Below are 27,697 nucleotides of genomic sequence, written 5' to 3'. Positions count from 1 at the left end.
CTACGGCTCTACGCTGCACGGCTCACATCCTTCGAATGCGAACTCCCTTAGCTATTGCAAGCTGAGAGGCGCAGCGGAGCGCCGTAGCAGACGACACGACGCCGAAGAGCGGGCACACCAGTCTAAAAAAAGAGTGGTATCACCTATAAACTGCGGTAAGCAGAAGCACGCATCCAAAAGATGCAGCCGCTCCGGTGGATCCCTCTGGGCCGCACATGGTCGGTCTAGGGGATTCTGCATGCCGATCAATCATGAGGCACTTCCACAAGATTAGCAATCCTTGCAGAACACAAACTTCATAGCACCCGATTAACCTCTTGAAATGGCAAAAACGGAATAGTGGGTGGTGTGGTGTCAATGTCCTTTTTTAGCGTTCGTTGCAGAACGTCGCGAAAAAAACACTGAGTCACGGCACAGCCCAAAACAATGGTCAATGGTGTCTCGTTGATTGCACAACAGGCAATTGTCTCACGAAGGAATCGATATCCCTTTTTTGCGTAGACATATTTTACTGCAAGCGTTTGCGAATGAAGATTAAAGAAAAAACATTTGGCATTTCATGGCACGCACATACGCTTGACACGATCTAAAACAGTTGTTATGATTCCACAAGAAAGGCTGGGGATGAACAGGCACTGGCAACAGATTATCAAATAAAGAGCTGGTCATAGCTTTCCTTGAAAAGCTAAACAGATACTCCAGAAAAAAAACGTTTGGGGATTCCGCGAAAATAACCTGCATACTACATAGACACCCACCCTTGAATGTTTTCTACTTGATTTCAAGGATTCGTCGCTGGCAAACTGAACATTTGTTGAATAACTGTTCCGCAGTAAGGTTCCATAAAGCCTTGCTTCGGCTTTATAGAACGGCACTTCGGAACAGCACTGTTTCGGCTGAGACTGCGATTTCGCCCGGGCGGAATAGCGGTCGCCGTGCTTTTTTTTTACGCTTTACACTAAAAGCGTTGTTCGATATTGATTCTTTATAACCGTATAAATCTTCCATAATTCCTCTTCTGCCCTTAACTGAGCTTATATTTTCTTCCGGCGTTGATGGTGGCGCACGGACATGCAGTTTGCAACTCCGGGAAACCAATTGACACCAAAGCGAACAACCGAAGTGTCGTAAGCCGAAATACGTATCGTTTGTGTTGAGCTGTATGAACTGTATCGACCTCACCATGTTTATTATACACTAGGAAATAACAGAACGAGTGCATTCATTGCGGTGCGATTGTTGTCGGGCCGCAGCTTTCGCTTCCCGATCGATTCCCGACGCCCGTTCAGCCGATCGGCATTGTTGGCGTCTTCGGTCAGCGCGCTAGCCACCCCACGCGTAGTTTCGATACGCAGACGTATTCCTGTCGCTGTCGGCGTCGTGTGACAAGCGGTCTGCCTACTCGGATGTCGGCGTCGCCATCGTGTCATCTTCGTGTCAGCCTCGCCAACGCGCCTTCACGAGAAGCCAGGTAATAGAGTGAAAACGATAAATATGGACGAGCACGATAGCGGTAAGCATGCTGTAGGAAGCGCTAATTAACCAACGGCTGAGCAGACGACGCTTCTCTTTGTCGGAAGTGATAAAAACGCCGTTCAATTGCAAGATTTTTGCTTCGTGACGCACATGGGAGAATCGACGACGTACATGCGGGAAGATGGCAGAGCCCAAATATACGGAGGAAACGGTAGAAACGCGGCAACCAACTTTGCAAACAAGTGTAAGCTTTGTGCTGCACGTGAAAATGTTTTATTTTGCACAGATGACCTGGAACACCCAACCCAACGATTGTGCTGGTTCTTTTAGTGCGCACAGAAGGCTCTTCAGGGCCCCTTTCATTTGGAGTCATCTCTCGAAGCTACCCAGCCTTCATACCAGAGATTTCCATCTAGTTGCGTGTGAATGAGTCAGTGGGTTGGTAGGTTGGTGAATAAGTGAGAGAAAGAGCCAGCGAGTGAGTAAGTGAAGGAGTGAGGGCTGGATGAGTGAGTTAGTGAATGATTGAGTAGGTAAGTGAGTGAGTAAGAGAGCAAGTGAGCGACTGCGTAAGTGAGAGAGTAAGTAGGTAGGTGGCTGTGTGTGGGAATGAGTCAGCGAGCGAGCGAGAGAGCGACTGGGTGACTTTGTATGGGCGGGTGGGTTTTTAGGTTGGGTGAGTGGGTGATTCAGCGAGTGAATGAGTTGAGCAAGTGTATGAGTAATTCTGCGAGTGAGTGAGCGAGTGTGTCAGTGTGTCAGCGGATGAGTGAGTGAGTGTGTGAGTGAGTGGATGAGGGAGTAAATGAGAGAGACAGTGGGTTGGTAGGTAGGTGGGTGGGTGTGCGAATGAGCGAGTGAGTGAGGGAGTGATTGAGTGAGTGAATGAGCGAAGAAGTGAGTGAATGGGTAGATCAGAAGGTGAGTGAGTGAGTGAGTGAGTGAGTGAGTGAGTGAGTGAGTGAGTGAGTGAGTGAGTGAGTGAGTGAGTGAGTGAGTGAGTGAGTGAGTGAGTGAGTGGGTGGGTGGGTGGGTGGGTGAGTGAGTTTCTGTGGGAGTGAGGGATTGAGTAAGTGAGTGGTTCGGTGGGTGAGTCAGTGGGTGAGCGAGTGAGCACGCGAGTGACTGAGGGAGCGAGTAGGTGAGCAACTGAGGGACTGAGCGTGCGGGTGTGTCAGTGAGTGTGGGAGTGAGCAGATGAGTAAGTGTGTGAGTAAATGAGTGGGTGGGTGGGTGAGTGAGCGAAGATATGAGTGAGTGAGTGAGTGAGTCAGTCAGTCAGTCAGTCAGTCAGTGAGTCAATGAGTGAGTGAGTGAGTGAGTGAGTGAGTGAGTGAGTGAGTGAGTGAGTCAGAGAGCGAGTGAGTAGTGAGGGAGCGGGTGAGTGGGGGGGATGGTTGGGTGAGTGAGTGAGTTAGCGAGTGAGTAAGGGACTGAGTGAGTTAGTAAGTGACGAAGGGTGTGAGTAGGTAAATGGGTTGGTGGGGGGGAGGTGAGTGAGTGAGAATGTGATTAAGTTAGGCAGTGAACAAACGAATGAACGAAGGAACATACGAACGAACGAACGAACGAACGAACGAGCCAGGCAGCCAGCCAGGCAGGCAGCCAGCCAGCCAGTTGGAAAGTTTCCACTTTCACCATTCACCCAATTTTTTGTGCCCTCGAAAGCAGGGAAACCAAAAGTGTTCAGGCGGTGCTGAAACACGGCTGATAAATGTTCCTGGTGACACGGTTCGGACGGAGAGAAACTGCCCCGAACCGGTAACAGCTGCGGCTGACTGAACAGAGCGCGAGCTGCCGGCAGCTCGGAGAAATTTCAGTCGACCTGCTTGGTGTTTGCAGAATCAATAAGCACTATGCGTTCCGGCGACACCGTTATTATTATCGATGTGCCCTTTTTCTTCCGCGCTGCCATGATCTACTTTCATGCTGCATGAAAACACGAGGACGGAAGGAAGTCTTCAGACGAAAGGCACACAAAAAAGAAAAACCAGTATATTCCCTGTGTTTTTTTTCGGTGATACTGCTCTGTATTTTCTGTTTTATTTTTCAGATAGGAGCACGCTGACTTCTTATGCAAATTTTTGGCTGTAGGTTTCAAAGAAACGAAATCGATTTAGAGAGTAACCGATTTAAACCCAAGTAAGCACTGCCGGATCACGTTATTGCACTTTGGTCTTTTTTGTCGTTGAGTAGCTACACCCTAACTGCGTTTAAAACATTCTAGCGATGACAGCATTGCGCAATCTTTCTTTGAACAGTTGCAAATGGAATGGAAATAGTTATGACTTGGTAGGCGAAATGTTTCTGCACGCATAAAGGCGCGAATATCTCCCTGAAGTTTCCTCCTCATCATCATTGCTGTTTTCAGCAATATGCACGTGTGTTCCTCTCCCCTGTATTCCACGTTTCTGGTTTGCGGAACTATTCCAGAGAAATTAAAACGAACCCTGCATTCTTATGACGTTCCGTCCAGCCCGGATGCTGCAGCCTATAAAGGGACTACGCCAATGTGGAACTCGATTGCACACAACCGGAGCCACTTTTCAAACGGAAACCCGAACGTAATCTGGGCTTTGCTCTGTCACTCGCTTCCGACCAGTGCACTGAACGGTGGCTAATATCATTAGTCCAGTCCGGTCAGGGGATAAGGAAGGCAGGGGTGTCACTTGAACTGCCCACCGCCCACCCGACTTTCGAAGGCACCTACGATCGCGCAAGCTTTGTGGCCCGCAATTGGCACAGGGGGAGATTCTGGCGTGCCGAACGTCTACTTGCTTGGAAATCCCCGCCTTAGGCAGCTGAGTTTGCTCGCTGCATATGTAAAGCCGTGCGGGCGGGCACCTCCGGTGAATTGGGTTGCTAAGCGACGCGAGTGTGGTAGAGTAGATTAATTTTGTGCGCAGTTTTGCAAAAGCTCTTCAATTGCTTGGCTATGGGATCAGTCGGAGTGGTCTATTTTGGGCAATCCTGCTTAGTAAACCTAATCTTGGACTTCACGTGGTTTACTTGAGCATTACAAAATACAATCAGACGAATGTGGGTTGAGCGTTCCGGGGCAAATCACATTTCAAATAACGAGCAGGTTTTAACGCGGAATGTGTTAGAGCTAAGCTTTATTAATGCATATACGTTTGCGTAGACGTCCCAGCGAGTCTAGTGTTTCGCATTTAAAGTGCAGTAGCGTACTGCCGAGATGACATCCCGCTAACATGACCATTCCGATGGCCATTTAAAATGTATTGTTCTACCTTTATGATCAAAATCAGCCCCCACTGAGGGGCTCGAACTTTCTGTTGCTTAGGTGTTGTCCATTACTTCCTTTTCCTAGTGTTGACATAGTGAAGGTCATTTTTGTTTTTACTCAAATATTCTCTCCTCTACAACTCAAAGCATGATTATTTGCACGTATTTTCGGTATATAAAAACTTGCTTCACCTCTTAACAAATGCATTGAATAACGACAATGTTATTTATAACGGCTCGGCTGAATAGACAGCAAATTTATAAATATTTTAAAATTTATATTACATACAGAGAATAATGGTGTTCGGACCCATTGCCTCATTGCTAGTGCCGGGTCCATCAACACAATAATTTTTAAACATCTGGCAAGTTATTGCTCAACCAAAGGAAAAAAATTTAACATAGAAGAATGTACCTAGAATTTAACATAGAAGAATGTAGCATCAACGAAGAAGGAAGCGACTAGTTTGGCAACAAGCCACAACTGCCAACCTGACAAATTTTTAGAAGTGCTTCCGGAATTCCCACCGCACTGCAAACTCATATTTCAAGTCGTATTTCATAATTCAAGCATATTTCAACTCATTTTCCATACCCTAAGTTCCTGAAAGAGGTACTTTAAAGGGGGAAGAAACGCTGTTTCTCTGGAACAAAAATTAATGTCACTGCTTATATTTTAAGGCTAATTTCCGTTTTCCCGTCTTACTGTGTAGCATAGGGGCTCTGCTTTGCACAGTCATGGACAGCCTAGGCTTAACAACAGCGGCCGATTATTGCTCCATTTATAAATTGAGAAAGCAAAAAAGATATTAACAACAAAGTAAATACCCGCCCATAAATATTCTTCAGTGGCATGGGATGGAATTAATTCTGTTCACCTTCTGTTTTTTTCTGAACCAATTACTAAATGAATATCTCTCGGCCATTGAAAAGTTGTTCAAGCCTAGGGTATCAATGAATGTACTATCGCGCTCACTATGACATACATAGCTCATTGGTATTTACCGCTTTGTACAACCTTTGCCTGTGACCGGAGTACCAGATGCATTAGCTACGCATTTGGAGCGCAACGTTCTAAGGAATCAAGCCTTATAGTGAAATATATGCCTATAGTCATTGTTTCGATCATATAATCGTCTGAATATTAATGGGCAGTGTAGGTCATAGTGAGCGCGATAGTACATAGGTACCCGCCGCGGTGGCTCAGTGGCTAAGGCGTTGCGCTGCTGAGCACGAGGTCGCGGGTTCGTTTCCCGTCCGCGGCGGCCACTTTTCTGATGGAGGCGAAAAGCAAAAACGCCCGTGTGTACGAGATTTCGGCGCACGATAAAGATCCCCGGGTGGTCCAAATTAATCCGGAGCCCTCCACTACGGCGCGCCTCATCGCCTGCGTTGCGTCGGCGCGTTAAACCCTACAATCAATCAAGAGAGTACATAGGTCTCGTATATAGCATTTCGTTCACGTAAATAAATGTCACTCATAAGAAAACATACTTGCAGCAGAAATGTTGAGGTTTACACTTCTGAAGCAAAAGAGCCTCGGTTTGGTGCCGCAGTTTTTTTTATGTGACAAAAGTATTTTACTTTCTATATCTACTCCAGTTAGCGTACGCGCTGTGACCCGAACAATAAACCTAGGGCGACGGACACATACAGGGTGGCGAGGATCAACTCGCGTCGCTGTGAGATATTCACTGCAACCACAACTAAGTGTTTTTATTGAGCATTTCGTGTCCTGAAATGCGTCCGCAAAGTTCAATTCACAATTGACACAATAACATCCGGTTAGTGACACTACTCAGCGTACTACTGTGAGATAAATTGGAGCTGGAAGATCCTCAAAAATTCTGCGCTCCAACCTTGCCCGGTAATTTCACTCCCAGGATCTCGCAGTCGACATCAGGACTGTTTCGCCCCAATATTGCCGTGAACCATGCATTGTGTTTATTTGTGTTTTGCTTTTACCGCCCGGCTGCGCCGGTCTGGGTTATTTCTGTGAAAAGGGAAGCGCGTGTTCCATTCTTTCTTTCTGTGCCGCATTCGTTATCTGTTCCGATAGGGAGAGCATTCCGATCTAACGTGAAAAGCCCAGAATAATCTTCTTGGATCTACAATGTTCTAGATGCGAATCGACGGTTCGAGAACCACGCGCGCCGAAAGATAAAAAATTGGCCGCGTATCTGCTCCTTTCATTGCAAGTGCCGTCAAAAGACGATAGTCTTTATCGGCTTTTGCGCAGTAAATGCCTTCCTTCGCTTTCCCGCTCACCTCTCATGTTGTTCCTCTTGCGTCGCGCTCCTCCCAAGGTAAAGACGACAAAGGTTTGCTTAAATCATTTTAAATTTCCCGCGTTCCACTGCTCCAAACCAGGTGTCTCGATGCGAACGCTGCCCTACGGCGAAGACGCTCGTTAATCGAGTCGCCCTACTTCAACGTTTATAGAACCGCGTTTCCCTACTCCACGTGCGTGGCAAGCAGAACGTGGAACCTATCTAGTGGAACCTTGCGTAACTGTTGACGGTTGATTTCTTAAAATGGCGCCAGAAGCTATAGTGGCGCGGGCGACAGCAGGCGACGGCGGAGTGAATTCTTTTTCTGCAGTTGATGAAGTATTTAATTTCGCAAAAGTCAAGCATGTTTGATTTTTTTATAAAGGAACACTGCAAATATCACTTCTGTATTGATTTGTTGTCTCATATTTGCGTAATGTCTTGTTCTTCTTCAACAATGTTGACAAGTATGAACATTACACCGGACATAGACGGGTAGATTTAGCTGTGACTATATAAGACTATTGCGCAGGCATTGTTTTGCTTTGGCCGGGTGGCTGAATCGAGTCACAGACAGACAGACGGACAGACATACAGACATACAGACAGACCAAAATTTCTGGGTTTAAGGAGCCCAAGAAAGACTATCGTCTTTAATAAAAGCCTGCAGAGCAGACGCCGGGGTATTCGACTCGCCCTAGCTCGCATGCGTACGTCACTTTGTTGACTGCTGCTTCGCCGCCTCTGTATTCTTTGAGTTGTTAGCGGAGCACAAGTTCGGTCTAATAAACGTGTTTTCCTCGAAGATAACCGCTTCGTCTTTGGCCACGTGACAATATTTTAGCGCAAAATCCTCAAGTGCTCCATCGCGGAAAAAAACCGGCGTTGGTGATTTTGATACAAAATGCAAAAAATGTCTCCAGCAGTAGAGAGTAAAAAAAAAAGCACTTGAGTTGGCGTAGGAGGGAAACCGGGTACCCGGAGTAAAAGCCGGATGTGTTGCAACCGTGATAAATAACTACGTTGCCAGTTGCAGAGTAAGACTTAGCCTACTGCGTGTAGCGCTGACGTCATATCTGTTTTCAGGTGAAAGTGAATAGGTCGCAACTAGAACTGGTGCATGCCACCCACGGAGATCTATGAATCTGGAAAAGCTGTCGCATAAAGTGCCACCAGTACGAATGCAGAAATGATTGGCGCCAAAAAATGATAAAACGAAAGCGAAGAAAAAGAGGCAAGTACAAAGCATAGCTAAAGAGATTTAAAAAAAAAGTACCGCAACGGGAATTCGTAATGCCTTTTTCGCTTAAAAAGCGCGTAAGCAGACGAAATTGGCCAAAGTAACATTGAAGTGAGACTTTACTGTTCGCACAGATGGTGTTTGGAACGTGAATACGCCGTGCAGGAAATCCGACTTTCTCTGATAATGATGATGATTGTGGGTGAAAGGTAGCAAAATTGAAACGCCTCCTTGCGAAGCTTGGCGACAGCTCCGTTACAACCCCTTCGCTAAAGGATGATGCGCAACAGAAGGAGGAAGTGACGGAGGCGTGCGTCAGCGTGACGTAAATAGCCCTATGGTCATGTTATGAGGTGAAAATCGGCGCCTGTATTCCACACGCCGATGTAAGATGAAATGGTGTTGCTCTGCGTTAGGCCTAACGTTTCGACGACGTCACATTTTGGCGGTTAACACCTCAAACCGCCACTCACACAAAAAACTGCTCACTGAACGCCAAGCAGCACGTACCCATTCGCGCTTTACACCGCAAACTCAAAAGTTAGGCCTACGGAGCGGCCACCCAAGAGTATTTGTCGGTATCCTAAAAACGTCGTGCGTACCTCCAGAGTACCACATACTCGCAGTGTTGGAGTGCCCAACCAAATCATTCCATCGCGAGAAAGCTTCACGTCCAACTATCGTCTTCGTTAGACGGAGGGTTGCATGATTTTTTTTTTCATTTCGCTGGCATTCTACTCGGCGTGATCCCCAACCCTAACTGAGCATGTTTCATCCTCGACTTTTATGGGTAAGCTGAACGCAAATAATGCAATAATTACGATGTAAGGGGTACGCGAGGGACAAACGGGGGCGAGAATGGGCGCTTGGCGCTCTCTGAATAATTACGGGATAAGGAGAACCAGATCCCGTTTTACGAGCGTTTTACGAGCCCCCAAACCACGAGCAGCTGACAACGCGATCCTGCAATATGTTGGCGCTAATATATCGCAGCCTTCCCGTTGGGTGGTTATGCGCCTGCTTCCTTATTCGCCTCCTACATCTACTCCAATTGCGGCCTTCCCGATGCTAGTGTTTATGGCCTCGCTTTTCCTCCGTACCTCGTTGCTTCAACCAAAGTAGGTGGCCATTGTTTTCCCCTAAACATCGGGTTCACGAGAGCCTTGGCCGATCTGCCCCAATAAAAACACTAGCGAAGATGAACGCGGTTAGCCTCGAATGCTGCAGCTTTCGTGTTTGCGTTAGGGAAAGAAACTGTGCAGCGTCAGGCCTTCTTTCAGATGAGTTGGCGATGTGTATATTGAGAAGGCGTCGCTTGGGATGTCAGACCATTCAGTTCGACGTCGTTATTTTGGAGCGGGTAGATGGAAAGAGGGAGACCGCGCACAGTTACTGATTATGAGCACCCCAAGAGAGAGGAGAGAGAGAGAGAGAGAGAGAGAGAGAGAGAGAGAGAGAGAGAGAGAGAGAGAGAGAGAGAGAGAGAGAGAGAGAGAGAGAGAGAGAGAGAGAGAGAGAGAGAGAGAGAGAGCATGAACGTTTAATACAATCAACACAGACGGACAGTGTTGTTATTTTCGGACTCCTCGAGATTCGCCCCCGAGATTTGCTTCGGATATCTACACCAGCCGAAGCTGGAGCAGCCCAAGAGGCAGTACTGCAGGTGATCTTAAGGAGGGAGTATCTTAAGGAGGGAGCTGCAAATCAGTGGTCATGAGGGTTGCACCGACGGGAGGCAGTGAGGTGTAATTCTAAACAACGGTGCAATACTAAAATAATGTCTTTCTGCTGGTCTGAGCGACTACGTTGTAGCATCTCACTGCAGATAGCAACTATTGATGGTCTTTAGCCGAGAAACGTCGATGATCCGTGCATCGCGACTAAGCGGTCCGGACTTGTGCGAACGAGGTAAAGCGATTATTTACAGGTGACCACGACGCAATAATTTTGTAAGGAGCTGGAAGGAGTGTAAGGAATTTAGCAGAGTAGCCGAGCACACATCGTTGTTTAGGACAGGACTTGTCAACTAGGTCGAAAACGAAAAAACATCGTAGCAGCGTCCTAGCAATTTCGGCGATGTTTTGTACTGGCTTAGCTGGCATTCGACGAAGCTGGTGGCAATGGTCGATACTTGAAGTGAATTTGTTTTTGGAAACGATGCGGAATGAGGAACTGTGGTGATGAAAAAGCACCGGTAATCAACTTGTCTAGCTGCTTTTATACATTTTTTATTTGTTAAAGCATGTATACACGATTAAAAGAGGCTTTTTTGACGGCGAGAGAAGTTCGTGAGAGCAGCAGTTTTGTCTCAGTCTTGACGGATTCCATCCTTGGTGACAGTGTGACCATGAACAAATACAATTTCTGGTCAAGCGACATTCCTTGGTGGTCAGGTAGAAGCTGTCGTGAGCCAGACGTGTCAACACTTTCTCAAGACACTGGGGATGTTCACAAAACACTGAAGAAAAATTATAATGTTATCAAGATAATTTAGTGCTGCGAGGGACTGCTTCTGTTATACGTTTCATTGTGGTTTTGGCGTCGCGTAACCCCAAAATCATCGCTTTGAACTCGTTACGATATCTCGAGTAGCAAATGCCGTCTGTTCTTTGTTACGCTCTCCACTTCCTTAAAACGAAATATTACAAACCCTCAATATGATTCGCCGCGTCTCCAACGGACACGTAGTCTGGAGGAAATAGGCACTCTCCATATTTCCGAATGTCTCACCATCAGTATTTTACCCTACTACGTTAATTTTCGCCATCTACTCCGCTCTCGACTTGAGGGTTTGCCCACCCTCTTACGGACTGAAATCTCATGGCAACTGCGCCTTCCTCACCCTCCCGTACAACGCTTTGTTCAATTCGGCGCACACACTAATATTGAGGAATATATGAGCTTCCAACGCACTGCCCACCTACTCCAACTTAGCACCACGTGGACTGGCCGCCACGTGTTCACACACCTTGATTACTCTAAGAAACGCATCCATTTTCCACTAGACAAAGATGCTGAAGGCCCCAGCCCATTTTTTGCAAACGCTTGCAAGTCACCAATCAGAACCATAGCAGGCACGGCGCCCCGGCAGAAGCACTGCCTTTTAGTACTGCCCTCCCTCGTGGGTACAGCACACTCACGATCCTAGCCGAACACAATGCTAAATTGTCACTGGCTTCTATAGCTCTTTGCAATGCTCCCAAAGCGTTCTTATAAATAATGAGTGCAATAGGGTCATTCCAAGGCATCAAACCAACAATGTGCGTCCCAGTTATCCAGAAAACGCTATCCGTTTTGTGCCGCGGTACTGTTTAGCAGATCTTCTCCATATGCACTGGCAGTGCAACTACTAAAAGTAAAGCCGATGGAGCTTAAACGCGGATTAGGCATCTCTCATAATAGGCCTTCGCACTTAGCTATCGATGACGAGTTTCCGTGACAAGTCTTCCAATAATTTGCTGCATGTGATCACTTTGGACTATTGAGAGCTTTAAGATACTTACAGTGTCGTTGAAGTCAAGCAAAATTGCTTTCAAAGCATCCAAGCATAAAAGCGGGCGAGTTTCAGCACAAGAACTTCAGCCACACTCTGTCGGAGCATAGAAGACGTCCAATTGACGTCAGTTCCAAAGTTGAAATATGAGTCAAGGAGCACCACTGGAAGATCTCACCGCCAGCTATAGTGTCCCAGGTGCATTTCGCTGCGCCCATCAAGCCCTCCGTCTTTTCAAGTGCGGGCCCCTCTCCCCTGCTCACATGTGCTACTGCACTGAAAAATGCTCTCGAATTTCTCAGCACCAAACAAAATTTTCTTTCCTGCTCTAGCACTAACTGAAATAGTTAGGTCAAGCTGCGGTTTTACGAGCGCTGTTGTGGGGGTCTAATATTTCAGGAGTCAAGCTCAACTCGGTCATAAAAGCCTCCTTGCTCCTTCTTTGGCGCTGCTGCTTGAAGTGCGGAGACACAGTTCTGGCGTTGCCCGATTGTAAATTCCAGTTGCTCTCCAAGGCTTTCCTCAGGTTTATAAGCGTCATGTCAGCGCTTAAAAAGAGGCCATAGGCTGCTTCCTATGTTCTCGTAAAAAGCCCAAGGGCGACACTCTAGCTCGACAAGGTCGGATTGTCGAAGTAAAGTGCGTTATTGCCTTGTCAGAGTGAGTACCTACAGCTGGGAGAGTAGAAAACCCATAAAAAGTCATGGCTTCGGATAGTGTGTTTTTTTTTTTCGAGTCAGGTTGCCCTTCGCTCTTCAATTTGCGCTTCAATCCACAGTAGTCTTAAAAGGAGTTCTTCAGTTTAGAATCACACTAAAGCATAAAAATACTTTGAAAAACACCACAGACTGCAACCTAGTCGCAGTATATTGTAATCGCTAAGAGCAAAAATTAATCGAAACGCGTGGTGCACTGATTTTGTGCGGCATAGCTTTTTCTTCGTATGAACAATTTAGATTGGGTCTGGCTCGAAAGGTTTGGACGTCTCTGAGGAAAACCCTTCAAAGAATTGGATTTCTGGGATTCTGCGAGGGATTTTAAGAGCGGTGGTAAACTATACGTAAAGCGTGCGCACCATTTCTTGTAGGTTTTCTTTTTGGCTGCGCACGTAAAAGTGAAGCTCTTTGCAAATCTGACGAAAAAAGCTTTCTCTCTCTCTCTCTCTCTCTCTCTCTCTATATATATATATATATATATATATATATATATATATATATATATATATATAAGTTGCAGTCCTTATTGCCAGTGCTGTTTGGCGTTTTTTAACAGTGTTTTATAGAACCGAATGAGATATGATTGCCTTTTTTTTATGCAGGAATAAATTATCGAAAATTCAAGTCGAGAAAAAATGCGCCGTTTTTTCCGGACGCGGCGCATTTTTTCTCGACTTGAATTTTCGATAATTTATTCCTGCATAAAAAAAAGGCAATCATATCTCATTCGGTTCTATAAAACACTGTTAAAAAACGCCAAACAGCACTGGCAATAAGGACTGCAACTTTGATATGTGTCCTTACGGAATCCCTCGTCCCGTACGTCTCTGTTCTACAAAATATATATATATATATATATATATATATATATATATATATATATATATATATATATATATATATATATATATATATATATATATATATATATATATATTTAATGCTAATCTAAAGGCAGATCATGATCTGCACTCGAAACCTTTGAGCAAAGTTAAAGTAGCTGTTCATATTTTATGATAATAATAACATAACTTACCTCTTATCATCGGTCATTACCAGTTTCAAAAATTACCTCAGTGGTAACAGTTTCCTTTCGAAATTAGAAACGTAAAGTCGCGTTACAACAGTCGTTTTTTGCAGCCGTTATACCGGAAAGCGAACGCGCAGGATCACGATTCTTAAGCACGCATCAAACTTTCGTTTTATTCTAGTAGATGGCTCGAGCAGATGAAATGCTCATTTCTGTTCCTTCCATAAAAATACATACGGATGAGCTTCAGAAGTGCGCAAATGCCAGAAACGCTACAGTTTTTACGAAAGTTTATTTCTTGCAGTGATCCATCTCAAAGAGGCGCTTGACACATGGTATACCTTACAGGTTTACTTTTTAATAAAGCCTCAGCAGACGTCATACGCAGCTATAGTGTCGCTTCTGACTGTAACAGCAGATTGCCGCCCTTTGATGGAGGCCCTTGAAAAACACCTTTGTACCAACAATATTCCTTTTATCTGGTAGCTGTATAACATTTCGTAACCCATGCCAGTCCCCTCAGAATACTGGGCCACATTGGCGTACTACAGGGGTATCAGGAAAAGGCACCCTCCGTCACACGAATCCCTGACCAGGGCAGAAGCCACCGACTGGAGACAGCTGCGGACAGGCACTTTCCCAAACCTAAACGTGCTGAGTAAAATGTATCGAACTTGATATCCAGACGCATGCCCATTGTTCCATCAAGAAAAACCCAACCTCTACCACACCACATGGGAATGCCAAAGCTCAACGACAGTCCGCAAAATCGAAACCTTAATGCGGAGCAATGCGAGGCACTTGACCAGAGCCTGCTGTGAAGACCAGATCGGTCTGATTCAGCGGGCACGCAAAGCATCAGAGGCCGCTGGAGCCCTGGACCAAGGGTACCACCCCTGGTGACCCCGTCGAGGCACGAGCCCTCGGTCGAGTGTCGCCCAACCACTAAAAATACAAATAAACATTTTCCCTCCCTCCCTTATCCATCTTTCCTAATGGGGTTTTCTACAGTGAAACGTTAGTTAGAAACATACAACGACTTATTGGCTCATAATTTTTATCACGGGGAGGGCGCGCCGATCACACACATGTGTGCGGACAAGCTCAAGTACAAACAAGAAAAAAAACTCATTAAAGATTTCAACAAGCGACTCATGTTGATGCTTCATACTGTGACGTGGCAAACGAGCGGTGGGGTCGCTATGGTCTAGCATCGAAGAACCGCTCGTTGTATAAGCGTCGGAACTTGATCAATGGCGGCGGGAGTAACCACTTTCGAAAGTAGAGCGTTATTCAAACAATGCACGATCAGTTTGAGAATGCGTAGAGCTCCCTCAAAAGTTTTCAAAGCGAGATCTTTCTTAGTGGGATCGATGAGTGCCTGTTAAAAACTGATCCATTTCCCGATAGGCCCGTTGGTCGACCGAAAAGATCCGATAAGACCTCTGGCCACGTGGCATGTGAATGAAACCGGGCTTCAATTGTTTCGAAACGGTTAGGATATGTTAACACTACCGAGGCAAAAGCCATATCATGATCTGTGGAAGTAACAAAAAACGGCATGTCACGCAGTCCGGTTCGCCGAGACGTGACACGACATCATTCTGTAAGCATATTACGACATTTTCGGCCAGTCTGAACCCGGCATTACTTCAAAATCGCGAAAAAAGAACGCTTCTAGATAAAAAAAATACAGGCATCGATCACGAAGAAGTACAAAGCGCCACATGGCTTCATTCATTGTTTGAGATTTGAGTCTTAGAAGGTTTGACGATAGATTAAAAGCCCGCTTTTCGAAGGTTTTGTCGCACTTTTGACGCAGTTTTGACATGAGAAACGTTTTGTAGAAAGGAATGGCAAGCCTTTTTAGGGACATGTAATAGATCTGTGGGCCCCAGTACTTACGGACAGTTTCCTGGGAAACTTGACGTGATCATCGTCGTCTCCCTCGTAGTCTTCCTCCTCCTCCTGCTCTTCGGCGGGGGCCTCGGAAGGCGCAGGTGTGTTTTCTTTGTCAAGCACCTCGATGCGCGCTTCGAGCAACTCGGCCACGGGATCATCCACATCCACTATTCGCAGCGCCGTGATGTTGGCCTTGCTGTAGATGAAGTCCGCCAGGTCCGCCATGTGGAAATCCTGCGCGGCAATGGAGGAACAGAGTAGTAGTTTGAATATTAAAGCGAAGCTTTAGTGCCCTCACTGGTGCCGTTCTACTCCAAGACGCCCTGAAGGAAAGCCAACTTTCTGTGACGAAGAGGCTGAATGATTGTGGGCGAAGTGTACAAAAAAAAATTGAAGCAGTTCCACTCAATCGGAAGACGGTCGGAAGTGCAGAGCAGTGATTAATCCGCCGGAGGGGCTGTGGTGCCGTTACCCGCTCATTGCTACCGCCCCCCACTCTCTTCCCCTCCATATCTCACTCCTGTCTTGATGAATTGAACAGCTAGAGGTTTTGTCCAACGCAATTCGAATTTCCCGCCTTCGCAGTAATAGCGCGCCCTCGGCCTGGAACAGCACGAGCGGGAGCTCTCTTCCTTTTGTGCTTGCTTTCATCGCGCGCGTGCCGGAGCCTTACTGCGCAGTTTGGAAAGCATCGTTTTTTGTCTAGCGCGGCCTCGTTTTTAGCTTACTGTTGTAAAAACCAACCCAACGGGCGTTCCTAACTGAATGGACACGGCGGCTGCTTGTTAATTACACAGATCTTGCCGCAAATGTACCTGCACGTTTCTTTGCGCTAAATAATGGGGGCATGTATGACAAGTGCCAGCGGTTCAGGAGTTTGGAAACGGTTATGACTCTATGAACCGCTTGTTCAAGTATGCCGTCAACTCCTGGCCGGAAGGCTGAATCGAGGGACAAAATGGCGCGCCCCCAAATATTTGCCGGTATTTTAACTGCTTACATTATATTACGGGCGATGTACGCAGTCCTTTGCATGGGCGACCGACGTGCAACGCACGCGGACTGGGGTTCCTAGTGCAAGACTTCCGCCTGGAGGATGTATGGCTGCTCCATTGCAGAAATAGATCGCACAGGAAACGTCTCATGTGTCCTATGCGCTCTTAAGTTAGTTTTAGATGCGACGCTGAGAGGAGCATGTCTTGCCGGCGGCCCTGTCCTGCGTGCGTCGGCATCCGCGTCCGCACAGCTGCGTCTCTCCTCCGCTCACCCCCTCAGCTCTCTCCGATAGCGAACGCTCTCTCTCTCTCAACATCTGCGGGCGCGTGGCGCAGCGCACTCTCACTCCGCAGGTGGGCGGCGCTGCGCGCTACACGCATGTGCAGTAGTCTCTCTCCCGCGATCTCCTCTCCTTCGGGTGTACTGCGAATATACACGGAGTGCCGCGCTCTGGCCGGTCTCTCAGTCGACGGTCGTCCGCGTTCGCGCTTGCGCCCACCTCCCCTCGCGGGAACCCAACGATGTGATGGACGTTCACTGCGCGTTTCACGCAATTCGACTAATCGACCCAACGGAAACGCCAATGGAACCCCCCTTCAGCGCCGCATCACACCAGGGTTCCCGCAAGGGGAGGTGGGCGTAATTTTTTGGTAAGCAATTAGATAGCGTTTCCAAATCACCTAACGGTCGCATGCTCTCGATTTATCTGAAAGAAGCACCATTGCGTCTCCTATTTTACATCAGGTCGCCAAAAGTTGTAAGGCGGAAGCCTGACTAGTGGGACTAATGGCGTCGTGTAAAAAAGCTAATTCATTTTTTCCTATACCCGTTCGTTGACCGGAAAGCTCTGAAAACATCTCCGGACACACGGCGCCTGCGTGAAACCGGGCTTCCATTCTGGCAAAACGGTTTCCATTCTGACAAAACGGTTACTTGAAAATCGGGAAACAGGAACGGTTCCACATAAGACAATACAAACATAGCTCACGAAGGACGAATGCAATAGTATACCGTTACCTCATATTCCACGTATCGCAATACATTTAGATTGTTCGTAGAGGCGTTTACTTTGTGCACAAGAAATGGTCGCATTAGATTGGTCTTCGTTTGCGCTGTAGATCTGTGAAGGCTGAAAAATCAATTGGAGGAGCTTTCAACAATGGTTGAACCCTTTTTAACAGCGATGCTGTTTAGAAAATTGGTATTTTTCGCATTCGCAGTTAAAATAGCAAGAAAGTCCTAAGCGCATGTGAGCGCGGGCCTCGTGGAAACCACGGGGAAGCTAAAAAACGAAGAAAATGCCGAGCGCTCTTGTGTGCGTCCTTCGCGACGACCGCCCATCGTCCCCAGCGCACTTTTGTCAAGCCAGGCATACCTACTTGGGGAGATTAGCCAAAATTTTCAAAAAAAAAAAAAAAAAACTCCGCCGTTCGCCGTAATCGTAGCAACACTTGCTCGGAACGAGAAAGACTTCAGCATTCGCCGAAATCGTGGCAACACTTGCTCGGAACGAGAAAGACTCCATCATTCGCTGTGATCTTGGAAACCCCAGCTCGGAACGAGAAAGACACGTCCTAGCGTACGCCCTTCCAAGGGGATGTCCAATAATTATCTGTTCCAAAATATGAAGGAAGCTCACGCTTACACAAATAATGATGGAGTAAAGGTCCTTGTGGCAGCGAAGAATATGCAAATCGGCTACAATCTAGGACTTAAACTATCGTTATGGTCGTGAAGGTAGCGTACAGCTTCGCTTTACTTTCAAGTCTTACGTGTTAGTGTGAGCATGCTTCATTTTTTAGCGAAGGTTTTGATGTATTTTAACCCATTTTTGATGTCAGAAACGCTTACGCGGTTCTCTCAACTTTCTTTAGAAAGGTACGGTAAAGTTTTCCTTCTTATCATGGCCCTTAATTACTGAAAACGCGCGTTATTTTCGTTTTTTTTTCTTTCCTACATGCAAGAACGCAGGCAGAAAGTCACGCTTCCCATACACGCTTCGTTCTCAGAAGAACCACGCCTCGTTCAATAAATCAAGGTGCATGCCATCGAGAGCACATTCTCGTGTTACTGTTTTATTTGTTTCCTGTTTAAACGCCGCGCTTCGCGCACAGGATCCACTAACAAAAAGTTAACCATTTTAGATCACTTTCAAATTAAAGTGCACAGCTCGGGAGAAAATCAAACGGTGCCAATTATTTTTTTATGTCCGCTGGTTCTATAGAAACCCGACGCCCAACCAAGAACATTGCGCTCTATTATCTGTCTCCTGGTTTTATTCCAACCATTAGTACGAAAAGCTTCGGAAATGCGTGTTTCCGTTGACTGCGCGACATCCCGGAAACTTATCTGTGTTTTAGTTTTTTTATCGGACGCTATAGGAGGCTTTATAAACTCCAGATGTATTTCACAGTCCCGTGTTTGTGTGCTCTCGGAGCTCTTCATTCAAGTTGCGCGTGCATTTATAGTATGAAAAGTCAATGCAGAATACCATGCCACTTATTCGCGGCACGAAGTGTGTGACCTTGTGTATGTTTTACACACGGTTTTCTTTTCTCATCACGGCCTGTCATCATATTGAGTTTTGTTGCTGTCAGCGCGTGGCACATAACCGAGTGCACGCAGAAGGCAAAACTTCGTGACGTTTGGCGATGTGACCTGTACGTTCAACTTGTGGCATTCAGTAAGGCGGTTCGTCGGGCCATTCGGCTCTTGGCGGCATTCATTTCCCAAACCGGGTGCGCCTGTGTTTATGGAGCTCTTTCGCGCTCATTAGGCACTCTGATTACGGCTTTGTCCGTAGTTCGAATACCCATTCGCGAGCAGGTTCATATGAACGCTATACGCATTGCGTCGACCTTTCATTCATTATTCGAAAATCTGCATATTGGGATTACCCACCGGTTCGCAGATGAATAAAGGGGAGCGTATAATAACTACGGGGGAGGAGAGACGCCGACAGAGGCGCTCGCCTACACACTAACCGTTGGTATTCCTCTTTCCAACTGCGCAAGTTAGAATCAGAGTGTTTGGCTGTTTGCAACTTTGCAATGCCGGCGAAGCTTCTCCCACTTCTTCCAACTCACACACCACTGTCCCGCCGTGGGGTGGACATGAACACTACAGATACGCATTGTGGTGCACTCTAACATGCCTTCTGTAGTCCCGATGAATCATACGCGGGCTTGGTTTGCATTCTACAGTAACTATTCCTGCATGGAAATCTATTCAGGCACATCGCAAGCTCCCCTCAGCCGCCAAGCTGACACCGACTTCGAGCAACGTGCTACTTTCTCAATTATTTTCTGTAAAAGGAATAAACACGCGAAAATCAGCGAAATACAAGAGATGACGAACGCACACAGCGTTCTCTCCGTGTATGCTCTTTATTTGCGTTTTGTTGTTTTTGAGCCGCTTTTTAACGTAAACTTTAATGACCAGTTCTTGTGTCAGGTTTTAGCTTACCAGCGACCGGAACAGGTAGTTGTAGTCAGAGTTGAGCATTTCGATCTGCAGCGCCTGCTTGAGGAAGACTTCGGTGTCATCGTCCTCGATGGCCACGAAGATGTTCTTGTGCTCGTCCTCACGCACTCTCCTCAGCACGTCGCGGAATGAGTCGGTCGCGTTGCGCGCGTAGTAGTCAACTTCAATGTCCTCTTCTCGAAGCTCTTGCAGCAGGTCCTTCATTTCCACCACGTCTGCGAATTAGCGAAATATATGCATTTACATTTCTAATCAAATGTACAACCGCTAATCGCCGATGCAAATAATCAGAAAGAGCTGAGGAAGCTACGACATTTCAGCGAAAACGTAAAACATTTGCAACCTTTCGTTGCCCTTTGCTGTAATATCAATGCCGCAATGCATTATCGTGAAATAAAGTTGTATGTATGTATGTATGCATGAAAGGATGTATGTATGTATGTATGTATGTATGTATGTATGTATGTATGTATGTATGTATGTATGTATGTATGTATGTATGTATGTATGTATGTATGTATGTATGTATGTATGTATGTATGTATGTATGTATGTATGTATGTATGTATGTATGTATGTATGTATGTATGTATGTATGTATGTATGTATGTATGTATGTATGTATGTATGTATGTATGTATGTATGTATGTATGTATGTATCTACACGGCAGTTTTATTATTTCGCCTCGCCCGATACCGAGCTACTGCGAACGGGCATTGAAAAAAGAAAGGCTATTTCATAAACGGAATCCAAATATATTGGTACACAGACGAGGGTCACAGAGTCAAGAAACTGAAAGGGGAACCCCTATTATGAATACATAAAATGATTGCATTAAAGCAGCTAGTGGGCGTAAGAGCCCATCAAATCAGCACGCAGTATAAAAAAAAATTAGCCTATTCTGTACATACACTCAAAAAGGTAGCATAACCTAATGCAAGAAGTATTACAGTTACACAATACGAAACAAACGAATTAGAAAATATAAAGATAACATGCAATAAGATTAAAAAACAAGGCACTTGTTCCCGCATAAGACATTCTGTTTTAAAGCATGTTAGGGACGAGGAGGATTTTACAGCCATTAGTAAATTATTCTAAAATGCAACAGCTGCTAAACAAGGGTTTTGCTCCCTTAATGTGAACAGCTGGTAGTAAGAAATTGTTATTGCTTCAAAACCTAGTGACGGTTTTACTTTGTAAAATAGTAACATTGATAACGTCTTACGAAAGGTTGCCGTGAGGCCATTTGTAAGCAAATTTCTAGCTTATAGTTATTGGTGCCAGGGCTCCATCCAGCAGCAGCAAACGGCTGATTGACCGCTATAGAGCTAGCCCGGCCGTTATCATAAACTTAATTCGGCTAAACGTGCATGCTTCCTTGATGAAGTTTACTTATATTTGGTTTTCCAGTTTTGTTCCGCTAACATACGTATAGCCCTAATAAAGCTCTTGGCCATAGGTAAATGCTTTATGCGCTGGTTATTTGCCATTGCTGCGATTAACAGCAGTTTAACGTACAGAAGACCGATTTTTGTGGTGTGCTCGTCATCTGACTTACCTAAAAGAACGCACTTTAAAAATTGGGTTACCCAAAGAAAGTTCTATATAGATCGAAGGACAAAATTTTAATTTGGCACTACACTTTGGACGATCTAAGAGGTGGCGTCACGTAAAGCCTAAACGTGACACTACCCGCATTCTACAACCAGTTCCTTCAGTTTTAATGCACTATTCACAAACCGCACAAGGAAATAGCGAAGGCGACACTTTAATATTATTTTAGGTCGGGACAGGCTTTTAATACCGCCTTTCTTTTCAGGCCCACTTAAAACTATGCAGCTGCGCGGCTCAGTATCAAGGTTTCCAGCATTCTTTCTGGCTGATCTCAAAATTTCGCTTTTAAACTATCTAACTCCCTACCGTTGAAATTGTTTCGGTTCGAGGCGTTTTAAGTGACGCCCCTTCATTTGGACAAAAAGCACATACTGCACAAAGATTTGTTGTATCGTATCCCCCTTCAGAAACTCCAAATAGCTCTTCTCTCAGTGCAATATTTTGCGGAAAATTGCTCTCAGCTCTCAACATTGCTCAGACCACATATGCCCTTCAAAGGCTATGTATGTAGTCCTCACGAAGTCTGCTGGTGTGGTGTGGGACTTCGGGAGTTGTTTCTCCAAGTTGGCATGTTCGTTATTCTTCTCGAGCACACTTCCCCTCCCACTTCAGGGGATATCAGGGCAAGTCACTAGGTAGCGTTGCGACGCCGCAGCCAACAATCTAAATATTAAGTGTTAGGAGGCTTGCAAGAAACATCTTGTTGACACTTCCCATGCGTGCACCCCGCATATCTATGCTGACGCACGCCGCCGTCGTACACAAAAGGTTGATCCTTCGTCAAATTTGCCTTGGAAAGAACCCTGCAAAAACTGCATTACTGGTCCCGGCGTAATCCGAGGAACTTATAAAAGCACCTTCTTTCGAAATCTCGGACGTAGCCGGAGGTAAAAATTTCTGCCTTTACCAGACTCAAACCACAACAAACGGAGGCTGCGCCGGAAAGGTATTCGTCCATATGAGGCGTGGCTTAAGTGTGAACATCACTAGCGGGGTAAGGATCCAATTTAAAAGCGTTATGAGCATGTGAGGAACAGATCCAGGGGTATGCGTTGAACCTGACGTCTTTTTGAACAGAAGGTGCCTTGTGCTTCCCAATTGAGTTCCTAATGTGCTACCAGTACTCAGTTTTTTTTTTAATCACAAGAATTTATGTCACTGCTTCAGTCGTAGTCTCTCCCTGACAATGAATTCTGACAGATTTGCTGTGTACAGTCGGTAAAACGCTTGTCTATAACAGCGATTTCAACTTCAACCAGCTACTACAGAATACTGCCGAAACATACTCGTTCCAAACATGTCGGAGGCAAAAGCGAAGGGCTAAGACTTCAGAATTCCGCAGTCGTTTTATTCAAATCCCGCGGCGGCGGGGCAGGATAGGGCTGAGAGTACGAAAGCTGTGTTATAGACAAGCCTTTTACCGGCTGTACATACAGTAAATAGTGTGTATACAATACCTTTTGTTGCTTTCATTTTTATTTTAAATTTTTCACGCAGTGGAACTGCTCCGTTGTGGCGAACTTTGGGGCCGAACTGAACTGTGGAACTTCACTTGTTTTGCCCATTCCCTGCTCATTTATGCTAATACCATCTGTAGTATCTGTTTCGCTCTTCTGCACTTCATCAGCGCAATGAGTTTTTTAATTTTCAAATTAGCTTTACTTCCTTAGTGTGTTTTTTTTTTGGCTTTTAGTCCCGTTTGTTCGTAAACTAATGGATTTAAATCTGCCGTAGCTTTGCAGGAGCGGGTCTTCTTCTCTACATTTTTTTTATTGTGGGACGGGGAAGAACGGAATTTTAAGGAGGACTGGAGCTCAACCTTCTTGAATGTTAAAAACGGTTAGTGTATGGTCCGGCGTCCTTCTTTCCCAGCGGTGGTGCTCAAAGCTTAGTGTGGGCGTCACGGGCGACTCCTGAAAGTTGGTAAAGCCCCGACCACGCGACCGGGGAAGCTTCCGCTTCTTTTTCGCAAGCACGTAAGCTTGTGAGAAGTGTCTAAACCCCGCGCAAGTTAGCAACGCAGTTTTCCGATAAGCCCCGGGCTGCTCAGGAGAATTTAAAAAAAGAACCTCCTGTGGTTAGGCCCACTTAGGGAAGCACTGAGACCCGCTTATGAAACGCTTAGTTAGAAATGGCCTTTCTGTATAAAGTTTTCGAGGTGGAAGTTTTGGGGAAAGGATTTCGGGCGGCAGATCACGGCTGAAAACTTTCGAAGCGCGAAATGCTTTGCAGGTGTACGTAAGCTGTGCTGAATATTAAACAGTGCAAGAATAGCGTTGTATAAGTAACTTTCCGAACGCGTAAGGATGTCTCAGCATGTATCCAGTCTGCTATGAAAACCATTATAGCATTGTGGCTGATTATTTGCAAAATTTTACGAAGCGTGTGGCCGACGTCGCAAAATTTGGGGTTGAGTGATACTTGAATTAGGAGAAACTAATGATCTGACCAAGGCTTACAGTATTGATAAATAAATAAATAAATAAATAAATAAATAAATAAATAAATAAATAAATAAATAAATAAATAAATAAATAAATAAATGACGTTTTAATCTTTCATTAGGTTCAATTTTTAGCTTCGCTTCAATGTGGTCAAATACATTACGTACACACGTTTTTTTTTTATTTTAATTAACTGTACGGCTATAATGGCTTGGCTTGTTTGATCAAAGGCTTTGAGTGCTCCAGACGTTATCAGCTATCAGTGAACTTCAGCTTCTATGCTGTATGTCTCTCCCAATCTAGCCTTTGGCAAAGGAGTGAAACAGTGGTGGGAGGGATTGGGGTGGGGAGCGTAAGGCTTTGGGGAAAATAGTGCAGTGAGGATGATGAAGGATTGTTACAGGTAGTGGGGGGAGTGGGGCGTACATTGGAGGAGGACGGGGGGTGAGGGGACTTCAGCACGTCGCCATGATTGTGTCACCCAACTTAAATCGCTCTGCTCATGCAGACCCCACAGTCCCGGTGAAAATTACCGCGCTAACATCACCACGACGGAATTGGCAAATGTATACGCGCAACGGAACTCGTGTGGCAGCTGTTCGTCGGCACCGCTACTTGACCGCTGGAGCTAGATTCTACCTATATGAGATTAGCATTGTATGTATTGTAGGGGTCGATGGTATGAAAAAGGAGACACCCAATGCATGTCAACTATCATCAAAACAATGCAATCGCGTATGGGTAGATAATCATTACAGAAAGGATGCACCCGGTCCCTAGGTTCAACTCGATAGCGCTATTGGGCTCATTTTTCGGTTTCTCTGTGGCTTCTAGCCGTCCGCCATTAGCCCTGCTCATATAGCGTCCGGGCAAAAACGTCATCGCTACCACCCGGAAGCTACTAATAAGGCAGCCAGATGTGAGGGCTAGCCTGAATCTGGAATATGGCGCAGCGCAAGTGAAGTGTGGAAAGAAGGACAATAATAAAACTCGGAGACGAAAGAAACGACAAACATTTTCAGCGCGTGCAACGCCTTCGTGGTGTATTTTGTTGTACGCCCTGCCGGTGGTAGCATGCTCGGGAGGCACTGCTGCCTGCCGTGCCCGCAACTTACGCCATACATCGCACCAAAGCGCCCCTCCGTGAGAAGATAACAGCTTAAATTTCCGTAATTCAAGTTTCGACACCACACTTGGCCTGTGAGCGCTCCGTAGCGGATGACTCCGTATTAATTTCTACCGCCTCGGGATATTTAACGAGCGCTAAAACTCCGCAAACGGACGTGTTTGTTTCTATTTTCGTGCATCCGTCAGGAATACGCTCGGCGCGGCCGGGAATCGAACCCATGTTTTTTGGATCAGCAGCGCAACGCCTTACCCACTGAGCCACCGTGGAGTGTTTTCCAAACAAACTGGTGCGGGCACCAACGTTGGGTGTCCTAACTAAAATAGCGGACAAACGGTTACGCCAGTCTTTTAAAACCCAAGGAAGGCATAGAGTATGAGCAGAAACAAACTAAAATAAAGCCCTGATAATAGAGTCTAATCACATGAATTTTCAGACTACGTTTCTATAGTCAATTGGTTCTGTCTCGGCGGACAGCCCCGTTTGGAAAACGACGGATGAAGTAAAGTGACCAAGTGAACAAATACCCCTAAAAGTAGGTGCAAATGTCCTCCCAGAGAACAGTCACGTAAGAATGGTCAGCGTGGCTCTAATGCAGAGTGGTAGAGCAGATTCACAATCGCCAAGAAAAGAGAAAAACGTTAACCAATTTCATACAATATAAAACGCCTAAACAAAAAAAGTCCATGAATTAAAGAAGAAACTATAACACTCACGCTGCCACTGACCATGAGCCAGATGTCTCAGAGACTACCAAACCACAAACTAACCCAAACTGAAGAACATAAAAAAAAATACCATCATCAATCAGGAGAGCATATAAAGGCAGCCTTCAACCTCACAATTTTTACCGTGAGACGAACTGACTGCCGGTGAACCACTAGGGCTACAGAATGGCCACCCAGAGGCGTTCCTAGACAAAAAGGAAGCCCAATAGCCCGATGGAGGTACAAAAGAAAAAAAAATTCGGACACGAAGACTGCACTCGGGTAGCGCAGGACAGGAGCGGGAAAAGGTCACTGGGTGATGAAGATGGTGATGGTGATGATGGTGATGATAATAAAGAAGAAGAAAACGAGCTCAAATTTTGTTTTTATGATTACTTTCAAGAAATCAGAAAAACCACCGTCTTAGCATCAAATCATAGGCTGGGAAAACAAAATCGGGACTGGCCACCGCATGGAAGAAACAACTGCAAGAAACAACTGCACGCCATGGTGTGCATATCAGCGATCCAGTGATTTCGCATGAAATCTCTCCTCTACAAAAAACATGGATACAAAACTACACAGGTCAGGCGATATGCCAGGATCAATTCATTCGGGGATAGTTCCAAAATCACGAGTGCACAGTAAACACCGACTCCGAGATATAAGAAACTACGAGGCAGCAATTGTCGTAGTTGAGTACTCTCGCAATTATTCTGACTGCATGACCGTTCCCTTGGCATTCCTACTAGCGGAAGTATCCAATAGAAGGGTAAACATCATTACAGACTATAAAAGAGCGTTAGGCTTCACTGCTGGCAGAATACCTAACGCTTCGGTAAGATACTTCCGTCTACAATGAAGAAACGTAAGGTCACCTGGACATCAGGACACAGGGTTCTAAAAAAGAACGAGGCACCGGCCAAAAGAAACGTGAACTCACGTACCGTGCTCCTTGAGACTACGACTGCCGCGCTCGCCTCCCCGAAACAATTAAACCCAGTTCCACCCATTGTGCGATCTGCGCATACAGCCGCACTGTGATTATCTCCTCTCGCCTCGAACGACAACGGGCTCTCGCCCAGGAGCGGCACCGCCGTCGCCGCGCCAATTCTTAACTTCGGACAAAGCAATCGGCAGCTAAACGTCGGCTACCGAAGGCTCCCTCCCCTCTCCCTCACGCGTGGGAGGGAGAGGAGCCCGCTTATGCGAGACCACTGCACTCTCTATCGGTGTATCTCGGAACTGGTTCCTGCAAGGCATAGCCTTCTTTATAACTGACTGTGCCTGCTCTATAGCCCCAAAACGCATTGGAGCAGCCCTTTCACTGTGGGGGCGCCAAGTTCCCAGGTTTTTCGATGGCCATGCCGATGCGAACTGCTGTTTCAAGCGGAGGTGAACTGAAACGCACCTCGGCGTCGTCTGCTACGCGAAGGCGTCTTCCAGTTACAAAAGTCCGCAAAACGGCGAGCATGAACTTCATGAGCCAATATTAAAGACCGAAGCTCCATGCGTGGTGTTGCAGAACTACTAAAGAACGTTCAGTGTGCTGTTCCCGCCGGCACAACAAAATGTATACATGTCCTCAAGTTTGTCACGGCGATAAGAGCCACTTAACTTTAGTATGGCTCTATAGGAGTTGATAAGTGACAAATAATGATGCTTGATTCGGTGATAATTGAGTCGTACGAATTAAATTTTGTTTAAAGAACTCCAAACCGTTTAGCTCCCCTTTTTTACTTACGAGTCCATTCAGTCTCGTTCTGCTAATATTTTTTACTGTCCCCGAAAGGGTACGCGCCCTCACTCCTCCCCCCTTTATTTCTCCGTCGCAGCTGCTCCACGAAATGGTGCCATCGCGCATGTAGTAAATATATTGACGACGCGGTAATCGGCAATTCCGGGCTGCTGTGCAAAGAATGACGACTTCAAGCTTTAGCTCAAGGCGA

At 46.0% G+C, this 27,697-nt stretch overlaps 1 protein-coding gene across 1 annotated transcript in view; it reads right to left on the bottom strand.

Moving 5' to 3' along the window:
* The window catches only part of LOC144153872 (glutamate receptor ionotropic, kainate 2-like), a 234,313-nt gene that overhangs the window by 130,345 nt on the left and 76,271 nt on the right, over positions 1–27,697 (bottom strand). The window contains exons 4-5 of the mRNA XM_077685610.1: positions 19,835–20,067; positions 15,377–15,607 (exon numbers count right to left, since the gene is read on the bottom strand). Of these exons, the coding sequence (XP_077541736.1) occupies positions 15,377–15,607; positions 19,835–20,067 (464 nt within the window). The remainder of the gene's footprint in view (positions 1–15,376; positions 15,608–19,834; positions 20,068–27,697) is intronic.

This window comes from Haemaphysalis longicornis, unplaced genomic scaffold (genome assembly GCF_048455015.1).
Source record: "Haemaphysalis longicornis isolate Haplotype H1 unplaced genomic scaffold, Haemaphysalis longicornis Haplotype H1 scaffold_9, whole genome shotgun sequence".
NCBI lineage: Eukaryota > Metazoa > Arthropoda > Arachnida > Ixodida > Ixodidae > Haemaphysalis > Haemaphysalis longicornis.
The sequence above is the reverse complement of the archived record's forward strand: the minus strand, read 5'-3'. Positions and strand labels throughout refer to the sequence as shown.